This window comes from Myotis brandtii, unplaced genomic scaffold (assembly GCF_000412655.1).
Source record: "Myotis brandtii unplaced genomic scaffold, ASM41265v1 scaffold959, whole genome shotgun sequence".
Classification (NCBI taxonomy): Eukaryota; Metazoa; Chordata; class Mammalia; order Chiroptera; family Vespertilionidae; genus Myotis; species Myotis brandtii.
The window spans coordinates 765,347-777,075 of NW_005371966.1; the positions used below are offsets into that span (position 1 = coordinate 765,347).

The 11,729-nt window shown below is 62.9% G+C and overlaps 1 protein-coding gene across 1 annotated transcript in view; it reads right to left on the minus strand.

Annotated features, from left to right (window-relative positions):
* The window catches only part of PLXNB3 (plexin B3), an 18,308-nt gene that overhangs the window by 4,354 nt on the left and 2,225 nt on the right, over positions 1-11,729 (minus strand). Inside the window, exons 2-24 of the mRNA XM_005886144.2 lie at positions 11,575-11,671; positions 8,446-9,489; positions 7,801-7,980; positions 7,080-7,208; positions 6,900-7,000; positions 5,996-6,128; positions 5,663-5,819; positions 5,467-5,575; positions 5,274-5,388; positions 4,977-5,102; positions 4,777-4,893; positions 4,382-4,475; positions 4,129-4,298; positions 3,752-3,903; positions 3,430-3,535; positions 2,656-2,786; positions 1,985-2,161; positions 1,674-1,863; positions 1,312-1,542; positions 1,066-1,227; positions 819-970; positions 302-402; positions 3-223 (exon numbers count right to left, since the gene is read on the minus strand). Coding sequence (XP_005886206.1) covers positions 3-223; positions 302-402; positions 819-970; positions 1,066-1,227; positions 1,312-1,542; positions 1,674-1,863; positions 1,985-2,161; positions 2,656-2,786; positions 3,430-3,535; positions 3,752-3,903; positions 4,129-4,298; positions 4,382-4,475; positions 4,777-4,893; positions 4,977-5,102; positions 5,274-5,388; positions 5,467-5,575; positions 5,663-5,819; positions 5,996-6,128; positions 6,900-7,000; positions 7,080-7,208; positions 7,801-7,980; positions 8,446-9,489; positions 11,575-11,607 — 4,131 coding nt within the window. The 5' untranslated portion in view covers positions 11,608-11,671. The remainder of the gene's footprint in view (positions 1-2; positions 224-301; positions 403-818; positions 971-1,065; positions 1,228-1,311; positions 1,543-1,673; positions 1,864-1,984; positions 2,162-2,655; positions 2,787-3,429; positions 3,536-3,751; positions 3,904-4,128; positions 4,299-4,381; positions 4,476-4,776; positions 4,894-4,976; positions 5,103-5,273; positions 5,389-5,466; positions 5,576-5,662; positions 5,820-5,995; positions 6,129-6,899; positions 7,001-7,079; positions 7,209-7,800; positions 7,981-8,445; positions 9,490-11,574; positions 11,672-11,729) is intronic.

The following is an 11,729-nucleotide window of genomic DNA, read 5'->3' on the forward strand; positions in this document are numbered from 1 at the left end:
ACTGTGAGAAAAAGCTTGCTGTTGAGCAGATTGGAGAGCTGCGTGAGGCCTTGGCGCACGGGGACACGGTGGCCCTCCTCCCCAGGCCCTTCAAACACGGGCTGCAGCGGGCAGCCGCCGTGGCCTGGGAAGAAGACGCGCTCGGTGTAGGTGCGGTAGTCCAGGAAGGGGATCCCGCTGGTCTCCAGGTCGCTGCTGAGGTCAGTCATCTCGGTCATCAGGTCTGCAGACCGGGAGCCACCAAGGTGTGGGCTCAGGCCCGAGTGGGCCCTCTGCCCCCTCCCCACCGCCCCCTCCTCACCTGTGAATTCCTTGCGGCACTGGTCGCCCACACCAATCTCCAGGTTCTCCAGCTGCACCAGAACCTTCTGATAGTCACGCAGGGCCTGCTTGCTCTTGTGCCTGCAGCCCAGGGACCAGGTGTTAGCCACAGACCCAGGCCTGCCTGCAAGGAGGCCACCAGGCCAGGAGAGCTGCCTGCCGGGAGGCCTGCCACGGGGGGCCCTTTCCCAAAGTGAAGAAGGAGCCCGGCCGGCGTGGCTCAGTGGTTGAACATCGACCTATGAACCAGGAGGTTGCAGTACAATTCCTGATTAGGGCACATGCCCAGGTTGCGGGCTCGATCCCCAGTGTGGGCGTGCAGGAGGCAGCCGATCAATGATTCTCTCTCATCATTGGTGTTTCTAGCTCTCTCTCTCCCTCTCCTTTCTTCTCTGAAATCAATACAAATATATTTCAAAAAACCAAAAAACAAAGTGAAGAGGGAAGTTCATGCAGATGCGCACGGGGGTGCGGGGTGGGGGTTGGGGAGTCCTCACCTGTACATGAGAGTCAGGAGTAGCACAGCGGCCGTCAGCACAGCAGCGCCCATGCCCAAGCCGATCTGGGCCTCCACGGGGAAGGCAGGCGGTGCAGGCTCAGCCTCATACTGCACGGGGCCCAGGGCCAGCCGCAGGTTGCCCATCTGTACCTGGGGTGGGGGTGCGGTGGGGGGGGCAGGCTCCTGAGTGTGGGCCTTTATTGCTCCACTGGCCATCTGCCCCTGCACCCGGGGCCCAGCCTTACCACAAACTGCGGCAGCGCACCGGAGCCATTGGCAGGCTGCGGGACCCGCGGCGGTGGCTCACAGTACAGGTGGGTGAGTGTGAGCGTCTTGACCAGGCACTCGCCATCGCCAATGTGCACGCGCACCTCCTCCTTGCTGATCCCCAGGTTGAGGCCTTCGCCCTGGGAGAGAGACCAGGGGCCTGAGCCAGGCTGCCCTGCCCCGCCCACAGCCCCCTGTGCAGCAATGGTAGCAGAAGCCCTCACCTCCACATCTAGGACGTTGCCTGGCTTGAGGCGGGCAGGCCCTTTGCGGCTGAGGGGGGCCAGCCGGGGGTTGGGCTGGTACAGAAAGTCCTGGCCCCCACTGGCGTTGGCAAAGTCCACGAGCACGTTGTCTAGGGAGAAGACGACGCGCTGGGGGCGTGCATCGTCTGGCACAGCGGGGCTCCGGCACAGGAGGAGGCTGGAGGAGTTGATGGAGCAGACGGTGGAGCACTGTGGGGCCAGGAAGAGGTGGGGTGAGCTGGGGCTTCCCCGCTCACTCCCAGGAACAGGGTGACCCGCCCTGCCCCCTTCACTGGGCACCGCCCCACTGGCAGCCCCGATGATTGCTGGTGGGGGCTCACCTGCAGCAAACCCCCCTCAAGCTGGACGCAAGCCTGCGGGGGTTCAGCAGGGGCCCCACAGCCCCTCCTGAGGTCCTGGGGCTGGGTCTCCATAGCCTGCGCCTCTGCCGCGGACTCCAGCCACACGGACAGTAGGGGCCGCCGCACCACGTCCAGATCCTGGCCCCTGACTCGGATCAGCCGCCCGCCCCTGTGCCAGGATAGTAGTCAGCAGGGGTGGGGGCAGCGGGCAGCCCAGCTCAGCCTTGCCTCCCCACCTCCGGGCCTCCCAGGAAGGACACACAGGTCGCCCTGGTGGCCCAGGTCCTCACCCTCGGAAGCTGACGCTGGGCTCTGCCGCTGTGAGCTGGGGGTTGGCTGTGTAGCGGAAAGGGCTGGCTCCCAGTGTGCGCTGGGCCTGGCCAAAGACCACACGAACCACAGCTTCTCCTGGGCCGGCCTGGGGCATGGTGTGGCACACAATGGCCTCAGGACACACTGGCTCCTGGCTGCAGGGGGGGAGGGGTCTGGCATCTTGGACTCTAGCTTCAGCCTGGCCACCCCACAAAAGCCCCGTTTTGCCTCCCTCTAGGGCAGAGCCCACCAAGGTGGTCACAGTGACCATTTCTCTTGGACTTCCTTTTTTCTTTTTTTAAATATATATTTTTAAATTGATTTCAGAGAGGAAGGGAGAAGGAGAGAGTGATAGAAACATCAGTGATGAGAAAGTCATTGATCGGCTGCCTCCTGCATGCCCCACACTGGGGATCAAGCCCGCATCCGGGCATGTGCCCTGACCGGGGATCCAGCCATGACCTCCTGGTTCATAGGTCGACACTCAACTGCTGAGCCACGCTGGCCAGGCTTCTCTTAAACTTTCATGGGGGTCTTGGGGAGCCCTGAGTCCACCCCCGGTGCTGTACAAAAGGGGTCACTGAGGCCCACAAGGAATATCCCCAGCTGACAGCAGCCCGGCCAGAATGGGGAGGAGAGAGATACTCACATAGGACAGGATTGGCTGCCCACAAAGGCACTGATGTTGCCTCCTGTCTGGAGGTGTTGCCCATGGATGGTGAGCTGGGTGCCCCCTGCCTGGGGACCTCTCTGGGGACTCAGGCTCAGCAGGATGGGGTCCTGGGAGACAGAGCAGGCTGGGGCAGGCATGGTAGACCAGCAGGCATGGCAGCCCGTCCTGGCGCTTCCTTGCCTCAGCTCCAGTCCCCAGAGCTCTTGGGCTGTGAGGTGCTGGCCCACTTCTCAGCTCTGTCTCCTGGGCTACAGCCGACAGCACCCACCTGAAAAGCCCTACACTCAGCTTCCGTAGCCCCACAGCTCTCATCTCAGCCGCCTGGCCCCATGGGGAGGGAGGGGTCTTCTCTCATTGTGTCTGCTCCTCCCAGATGGCCTCCTCTGCCATCGCTTGCACCACCTTAACACCTGAAGGCGTCCCTGCCCTCCCCATCCCCCTGTCCGCAGGCAGCCAGGCCTGCAGCAAGTCCCAACAGCTCTGAGCCCCACACCGGCCCACCCACCCTCTGTTCTAATTGCTTCTGCTGCCCGCCTCCCTCCTGGACAGCTGCTGCCAGCAGTGTCCGCATTGTGGCGCCACTGTCCCAGCCCGTCCTCCACTCAGATCATGTAGCTTCCCTACTGGACAGGTGGCAACACTCCCGGCTACCTTGAGGTCAAGTTTGAAATCCTTGCCTGGGTGTCCCTGCCTTTCTGCCCCTCCCTCCTACTTCCCCTGCATGGGGACCAACTCAGGCTGGGCACTGACCTGGTAGGTGAAGTGTTGGGTGGAGATGCCTGGTGGCCGACTCTTAATGGCCACTTGGATTGGCCCTGTGGTGCCTTTGGGGGCCGGAGATGTCACACACACAATCCTGGGGAGCAGAGGCCCGGTAGTTGCTCAGGGCCCTTATGCGCTGGGCCCTTCCCTGGCGGGAGCTGTGAACCACCCACCAGCCACTCCCTGAAGCCTACCCCCTCCACCCCTCTCACTGCCGGCTGCCTCCTCCCTTGGCACATCTGACCCAGACCCTCATTTCTTGGCTGCAAACCACCCTTATCTCTGGGTGGCCAGTCCCAGAGGGCCTCACCGGGCAGAGGTGCGGTAGAGAGCAGGGTCAGGGTTGCAGGGCTGGCCGGCCACACTCACGGCGTCCTGCACGTCAGCAAAGTCCCGGCCCAGGTTGGAGCCCAGGATGGTGAGGGCCAAGCCGCCCTCAGGGGGGCCAGTCAGAGGCTCGATCTGCAGCAAGGAAGGTGGCCATGGGATCCCCTAAGCCACACCTGCTCTGCAGTGGGGCTTGCCTGACCAGCTGGCCAGCCGGAGGCAGCTCCTCTGACCTGGGTGAGGCTAGGACAGTGAGGGGCATGGCAAGGCAGATGGGGCTGGGGTGGGGGAGAAGGAGAGGGACTGGGCCATTGGGGAGGAGTTGGGGGTGGAGATCAGGGCTGGGGCTCGGGGGCTGACCATGTCGATGGTGGGTGTTGGACACAGCAGCTCCACGGCCCCAGGTGGGCACAGTGGCCCATAGAGACAGGCAGGCTGGCCGTGGCTGCACCACAGGCAGCCCAGGCTCCCGTTGGCTGCCTGGCAGTGGCTGCAGTCGGGGTGGCCCACGGCACAGTCGTAGAGGGTCACTGGGGAAGGTCAGGCAGCACACTGAGGCGCCTCCCCTTTGCCGCACACCCTGCCCGGCCTGCCCTGCCGCCCCCAAACTCACCATGAAGAGGACGGGCATTGTCCAGCCGCTGGCCCTCACCCCGGGTGACGTAGATGGGCACCGGGAGCTCCCGCTGGGCCATGGGGGGGTGGAACTGTGGGTGGAGGGTGGGTCAGGCCTAGCCCAACTCAGGACACCCCTGACCCTTGCCTCCTCTGGGACACTTCTCCCAGAATGGGTGCCATTGTTCAATGCCCACATCTCCCACCAGACAGCAAGCCTGGGGCAGAGGCTGTGGGCACGGTGTTCCTGCTACACAGAGTAGGCCTCGTGACAAAGGGATGTAGAGTGTGAGCCTCTGAAGGGCTGGGACAAGCTGGGAGGAAGGGAGTTTGGGGCATCTGAGGGCTGCAGAAGGCGTCCAATGGCAGGCGAGGCTGCGGACGGCTGCTCACCTGCTGGGCCTGGCAGTAGACGAGGCCCGCATCCCCAGTCGTCTCTTCCAGGGAGGCTGGCAGCCTCCGTAGTTCTCCGGGCAGCTCCAGCCAGCAGTGGTAGGAGGCAGGCAGGCCCTGGCGGTAGACACTGTCAGGACCCTGGACATGGTCAGCCATCTCCCACTCTGTCCCCATTCCCAGCCCACTGGGCCGCTTACTCGGAAATGCTGAAGGTTCCGAACTCGCAGGGCCAAGCGGCTCTCCCAGCCCACAGGCACCAGGAGGGGACTTGCTAGGCCCTCAACCTGAGGACAAACCCCTGGGCCACGCATCTGGACATCCACCTGGAGAAAGAAGATCCATTAGCCCTTCCGAAGTTCAGGGGCCCTGGCAGGGCACAGGGTGAGGTGGGTCTGCAGTGGCAGTAAAGGCCGAGGCCCACACACACAGCCCTGCAGCCACTGGGGAGAGAGGTTGAGCAGCAAAGGAGAGCCCAACAGGCAGGGCCCACCTACCTCCTGGGTGCTATAGATGGTCCTCTCGCCCTCTGGGCAGTGCTCTCCGTACACACAGCGGCTGCTCTGGGGGCACCAGTGGCATCGCCAGAGGCTGCTCACACAAGCACGGCACCTGGAGAGGCAGGGGGCTGCTCAGGCTGGGCACTATCTGGGTCGCCACCCTTACCCGGCAGCCAGGCCCAGCACTCACGGGGCAGCCACCTCCAAGGCATGGACAGCACTGCAGTCATAGAAGGAGAAGTTGGTGACAGCTATGGCCACATCCTCAAACATCAAGGCCAGGGACAAGGTGATGTGGTCTAGGAGGGGATGGTGGTAGCAGAATAGGTCATGTGGCTCTGCCCCTCCAGCTCCTGCCCCGGCCACCCAGCCCAGGGACCCCTCACCTGTGCCTGGAGGGTTAAGTGGCAGCTGGTCTTGGGGAGGGGTGACACAGGCCACGTGGGGCCCTTCCACTTGAGCCAAGCTGTCGTAGTCTCCAAAGGCACAATGGAAGTATTCATCCATAGCCAGGGTGGGCAGCCGGGGGACAGACAAGGTGACCTGGGGCATGTGCAAGGAAAACAGAGCAGGCAAGGGCTTCTTGGGGGGGCAACTCGCCGAGGGAGATGGAGCCAGAGTATAGCGAATGGGAGCAGAGGCAGCAAGAGAGGAGGACGGGGTGGTGGTGGGTGCAGCCTGGGGGCATCCCTCACAGGCAGGTGGTACAGGAGCCTCACCTGGCCCTGCTCCTGGCGGGGGTGATGGGCCGGCAGCAAGCTCTGGACATGCAGGCAGCGACTGTCCTCCTCATAGCTCCACAGCCACTGGTTGGGCTGGGCTGCCCTGGCACATTGGCCCTTGCGGGTACACCTGCAGGCAAGGGCCCATTGGGTCACCGTGTGGGTCTCAGGCTATTTGGATGACTGGCCACAAGAGGGTTGAAAGGATGGCCCAGCTGGAGCGCAGTAAGCAGGGGAGATGAACAGCACTGTGGTCACAGAGGAAGGGGCCAAGCACCAGGGCTCGGTGGTCAATGCATGGGCTTTGGCCTTGACAGTAAGAGGGGGCCGTGCTGCAGAGGGAAGGCACACGCATCTGGCTTAAGGGTGCCGTAGGGATTCCTGGGGCTGCCATGCAGAGCATGGGCTGGAGGGGACACCTGGGAGAGGGGACAGAGGCCTGGCCCAGGGTAGAGGTGGGGGAATGAGAAGTGAGCAGGTTTGGCCGTGGTGGGAAGGGGCTGCCGAGCAGAGTCTTGGTTTGGTGGGATGGGACAGGATGGAGGAACTCAGCAGCGGCCTGAGTCTTTTTTTATTTTTAATATATTTTATTGATTTCAGAGAGGAAGGGAGAGGGAGAGAGAGATAGTGACATCAATGAGGAGAGAGAATCATTAATCAGCTGCCTCCTGCACGCCCCACACTGAGGATCGAGCCCACAACCCTGGCATGTGCCCTGACAGGGAATCTAAAAGTGACGTCCTTGGTCAATGCTCAAACACTGAGCCACACCGGGCGCAGCCCGAGTTTTTACCACAGGGAGCCAAACTGGCCTCCTGGCATGCCCAGGGCTGCTTCCAGGTGTGGCCTCCCAGCAAGCACCACCTGTCAGCTCAAACCTGGGCATAGGCGCTGCACTCACCTGCCCTGGAGGATGCACCAGCCACACAGCGGGTCCCGGGCCTGGAGGCAGCTGGTGCAGTCGGGGAGCTGGGGGCAGGCCGCCACGGGTACCCGGTCTACCTGGATGGGCAGGAGGGATAGAAGCAGTGGGTGCGGGCACTCAGGCCTCATGTACCCAGACTCGTGGACCAGCCCTCACCTGCTGGGCAGTCAGGACGTAGAGGTGGCTGCTGCTGTTGTCCACAAGCAGGTCGGGGCTGATCGCTGAGCCTGGAGGCCCCACTTGCTGGGAGTGGTACACCTGGCTTTGGGAGCCATTGAGAAAGACCTGGGGGATGACAAGGATAGGGCTGGGCCAGACTGCTGAGCCAAGGCCCCCTCTCAGATGGCCCCAGGCCAACTGTTCAGGGCATGTGCTCTTTTCCAGACTGGGGATCCCAGGCCACAGAGGGTGGGGAAGGCCCATGGGCGTCCATTCTGCCAGTGTTGCCTCCTCCATTCAGCATCACCCAGCTAGGGTGGCAGAGCCACCCTGGGTGAGGCCCTTGGGCACCAGGGGCCGGAAGACAGCTGTGGGGAGGCAAACAGGTCACAAGAAGGCAAGAGTTTGCCTCGGAGAGACTTCTGGGGCTAGGCTGGCTCTGAGGGCCAGGCACTGCCCACCCTGCCTCCATGCCACCCTCATCCACCTTGGCTGTTAGCTCCCACTATTGGCTGGAGAAGTTGGGGTTGCCTAGGAGACACCTGGGACATCATCCTAGGTGATGTCTCTGGGCGCCAGGCAGCCAGCAGGTGGCACCCAGCCAGCCAGGACACAAGCTGAGGCGGAGGGTACCTGGGGCTGCCCTGAGCCGCTGCAGGGCCTGGCCCGGCAGTGTTAAGACCGTAGGGCCGGGAGGCTGGCGATGACAGGCCCTCACCTTATGCAGCTGGCCCTGGGTGTCCCCCAGGAAGGCTACCATGTGCCCATCTGCCTGGAGGGCTGCGATGGCGCTGATGGGCTGCCCGAGCTGCAGCAGAGGCCTGGCCTCCAGGGGCTGGCGGCCAGCGATGGGGCTGGGGGTGTGCTCATCACCACAGGGGTACGACTCAGGGGAGTCCTGGACAGGCGGGGAGGGCAAAATCAGTTCTCAGAAAAGGCAGAAGATACTTCCCCAGGCCCAGAGCTAGTCAGAGGAGGACAGCCAGGTGGCCAGTGAGGAGAGAGCAAGGCAGGATAGAGGGTAGGGCCAGGGAGCCCCATGGTAAGACCAAGCCCGCTGCAGAGAGGGAGAAAGACAGACCAGCTAGGAGACTTGGAGACCAAGCCGGCCCCTTCGTGACATCCTCTAACCAAGAGGCCATGGGTCATTGTCACATGAGAGTGTCCAGCTGCCTGGGGCTCAGGACTACATATGGCAGCCCCTGCCCTGGGCTGAGAGATGCCGCAGGACCACGAGGGACAGGGACAGAGAGGCAGGCGAGGCCAGATGAGGCAGCGAGAGAAGACCAGAGCCGCCACCAAAAGACGGTGGGCAAAGCCTGAGGTGAGAGGACAAGTGTGGGGCCCAGGCCCAGCCACTTACAGGGGGCAGGGTGACGCAGCGTGAAGTGACGCCATACTCCACGGTGGCTTCCTCCGTGCCGCTGGGGCCCCGGCCACCTGCTGTGTAGCAAAGGCGCCGGGCCTGCTCCATGCTGCCGTCCAGCTCTGCCAGGGGGAAGGCGCACAGGGCTGCCTGTGTCCCCTTTGGGCCTGCGGCAAAGGCCCCCAGCAAGGTGCCCGGGGCTAGGAAGGCAGCCTGGATGAGGCCCTGACCATGGCAGTGGAGGGGCACCTCCACGTAGGAGTAGAGATTGGCATCCCCCAGACAGACTCGGGCAACATAGGAGCGATAGTCGGCCTGTGCCCTGGCCCCACGACGGCGGAAGACGAAGTACGCGGAGCGGGCGTTGGCAAAGGCCGCCACGTAGCTGTTGTTGTAGTCAGACAAGTCTCCCACCACGAGGCGGCCCAGGCCCTCGCTGGAGAAGGGCTGCGGCCCAGCCAGTTGACGAACAGTCAGGGGCGGTACCCCTCCTGACAGCTTGCCCGCCAGGCCTCTGGCCACCAGCAGGAGGTCCCGGCCCGGTGCAGGCACTACCAGGCCCACTGTGGCCACTCCTGGGGCATTGGCGGCCACAAACTGTCCATCGCCTGGGTCCTCGGCCTGGTACAGAAGCTGGGACACGTCCTCAAGGCGCCGCTTCTCGCACACGCCCTGCCGCACCTGCCCGCAGGCCACCAGCTCCTGGGCCCGGCTGCTCACGAGTAGCAGCTGGTTGGCGTTATCAGTGAGCTGGGCCTGCGGGCACTCAGCTGGGTCACGGAAAGGCACGCAGTCAGGGCTGTCGAAGATGGGGCCGGTGATAGCCACAGCCTCAAGCTGTAATTCCGGGCTGAGCTGGAAGAGGCGGTTCACCGCCCCCACGTAGACTGTGCCCCGGCCGGGCGCCAGTGCCAAGTGGTTGAAGGTAGTGTTGAGTGCGGAGAAGCGATGGGCCTGAGTCGGGGGCAGCAGTGGGCACAGCAGCAATAGCACGAGCAGGAGGTGAGGGCCGAAGGGAGACCAGGGAGCCATCACCGGAGCCTGGGGGAGAGCCGAGCACCTGAGGCCCAGTGGGAGGGAGCACTGCCTCCCCACCCCTGGTCGGCATGAGTCAGGACGGTGAGGGGGACAGAGGAAGAGGGGGTAGAGAAAGAGCACCAGAGGGAGAGAAGAATTGAGAAGAGAGATAAAAACAGGGAGAGAAGCACAGAGAGGCAGAGAGGAGGAGCCATAAAGCAGGGACAAAGAAAGAGAGCAGAGAGAAGCAAAGAGAAGAGACAGCCCGGTCGACGTGGCTCAGTGGTTGAGCGTTGACCTACGAGCCAGGAGGTCACGGTTCAATTCCTGGTCAGGGCGCATGCCCGGGTTGCGGGCTCGATCCCCAGTGTGGGGCGTGCAGGAGACAACCGATCAATGATGCTCTCTCATCATTGATGTTTCTATCTCTCTCTCCGTCTCCGTTCCTCTCTGAAATCAATAAAGATATATTTTAAAAGAAGAAAGAGAGCAGAGAGAGACATGGAGACAGAGAGAGAGGGAGTCAGAAAGGGGGCGGAGAAAGAAGGACAGAAAGAGTGACAAAGAGAATATCCAAGAGATGGGGGGGTCACATACATGCACAAGGAAAGAATTCTTTCATCTTCTACTTTAAATGTATGTGTTTTTGATTGTTGAAGGGGGACAGATCCTGAAAAGCCACAAGACCACAAATAGGACACAGTGACAGAGGGGGCTGTGACACAGAGAGGAAAGGCCATGGAGAGGAGGGCAGGGCAGAGGGGGTGTTGATGGGGAGAGAGGCAGGAGGCAGAGGCATGGGAGCACCTGGAAGAGGGGGAAAGGGAGCAGGAGCCCACAGACAGAGGAGGATGTGGGCGAAGGGACGCTGGTGGAAGCCCCATCGTAGGGGATCCTGTGCCCGCCACCCAGACAAGAGAAGTGGCACGGGGGCAAGAGGTGGGAGGGTTGGCAAGAGCAGGGAGACCCCGTCAGGGACAGGAAACTGGCCCTGGGTCAGTGACAAAGAGCGACCTTTACGAGCACGGAGAGGGAGTGCTGGAGAGAGGAGAACGAGCCAGGGAGAAACTGAGGCAGTTGGAGGGATGCAGGCCGAGACACCACCCCAGCTCTCCCCAAAGATGGCAAGGGGGGGGGGGCAAGCCAGGGCCAATGAGAACAGGGTCATGCCACAGAGGGCTAGGGGGTGGTCAGGGCAGAGGTTGGGGAGAGCTGGGCCTCGGGGAGGTGAGGAGAGGTCACCAAGAGACAACAGGGATACAGGAGGTCTGTCCCCTGCTCCGTGGGCCCCAGCGGCCAGGGTTCATTGGGGCCTGGCACCACGAGTGTGGATGTGGAGGGGGACAGAGAAAAGGGGGGAGTGAGAAGAAGACAGCCAGGAAGAGAGCTTGAGTGAGGAGAGGGTAGTGGGGAGGAAGGCCGAAGAGCTTGAAGGGGGCCCCACACAGAGAAGCCATAGGCGCAGCTCCTCACCCATTTGGAGCCATTTGGACCCCAGACTGGAAGTAGCTCCCACGGGCCTGGTGGGGGCGTGAGCCTGAGCCCTGCCTCCGGGCGGGGGGCCATTAGCAGCAGCCCCTGCCCAACAGCCCTAGCGGCTGCCTCGGTGGCCAGGCAAGAGAGACAGAGAGAGATGCCAACAGGGCAGAGCCTGTGGGCCTTGGCGGACTCTCGCTCCACCCTCCTCCTGACCCCAAGCCCAGAGCCACAGAGAAGGGGACAGAGCTGGCTCCCAAGCTGAGCTCGGAACCCGCATAACCATGCATGTGGGCGCGCCAAGGGCAGGCCCACAGTTGCTCAGTGTGTCCCATGCCCGCCAGCAGAGACGCCAGCAGAGACGCACGCCCGGGCTCGCAGGCATGTGGCTGCGTCAGAGCTCTTTATCTTGCTAACACAGACAGGAAGGTCAGGCCTGGCTGAAAGGCAGGGCCATTTCCTCTCGACCTGGGATATCAGCGGCAGTGTCCATGGCATGTGGATGACGGGCTAGAGGGACTGTGGCCAGGAGGTGCAGCACATCAGAGCCCCACACCCAGGCTCCCCAGTGCTGTTTTACCTGGCCCGCCCTTCCCCGGGACATCTCTGGGGACTGGGGACCCGGGCACTCACCGTTGAGAAGGGGAGCAGCAGCGGGAAGCACATCTCGTCACTTCAACTGCCCCAGGGCAGTGGTGACAGGCACAAGACTGCTGTGGGGGGCATTGCCCTGAGTGGGAGGGAGACAGTTGAGGCTTGGCCCCATTCACACTGGCCCTGGGGGAGGC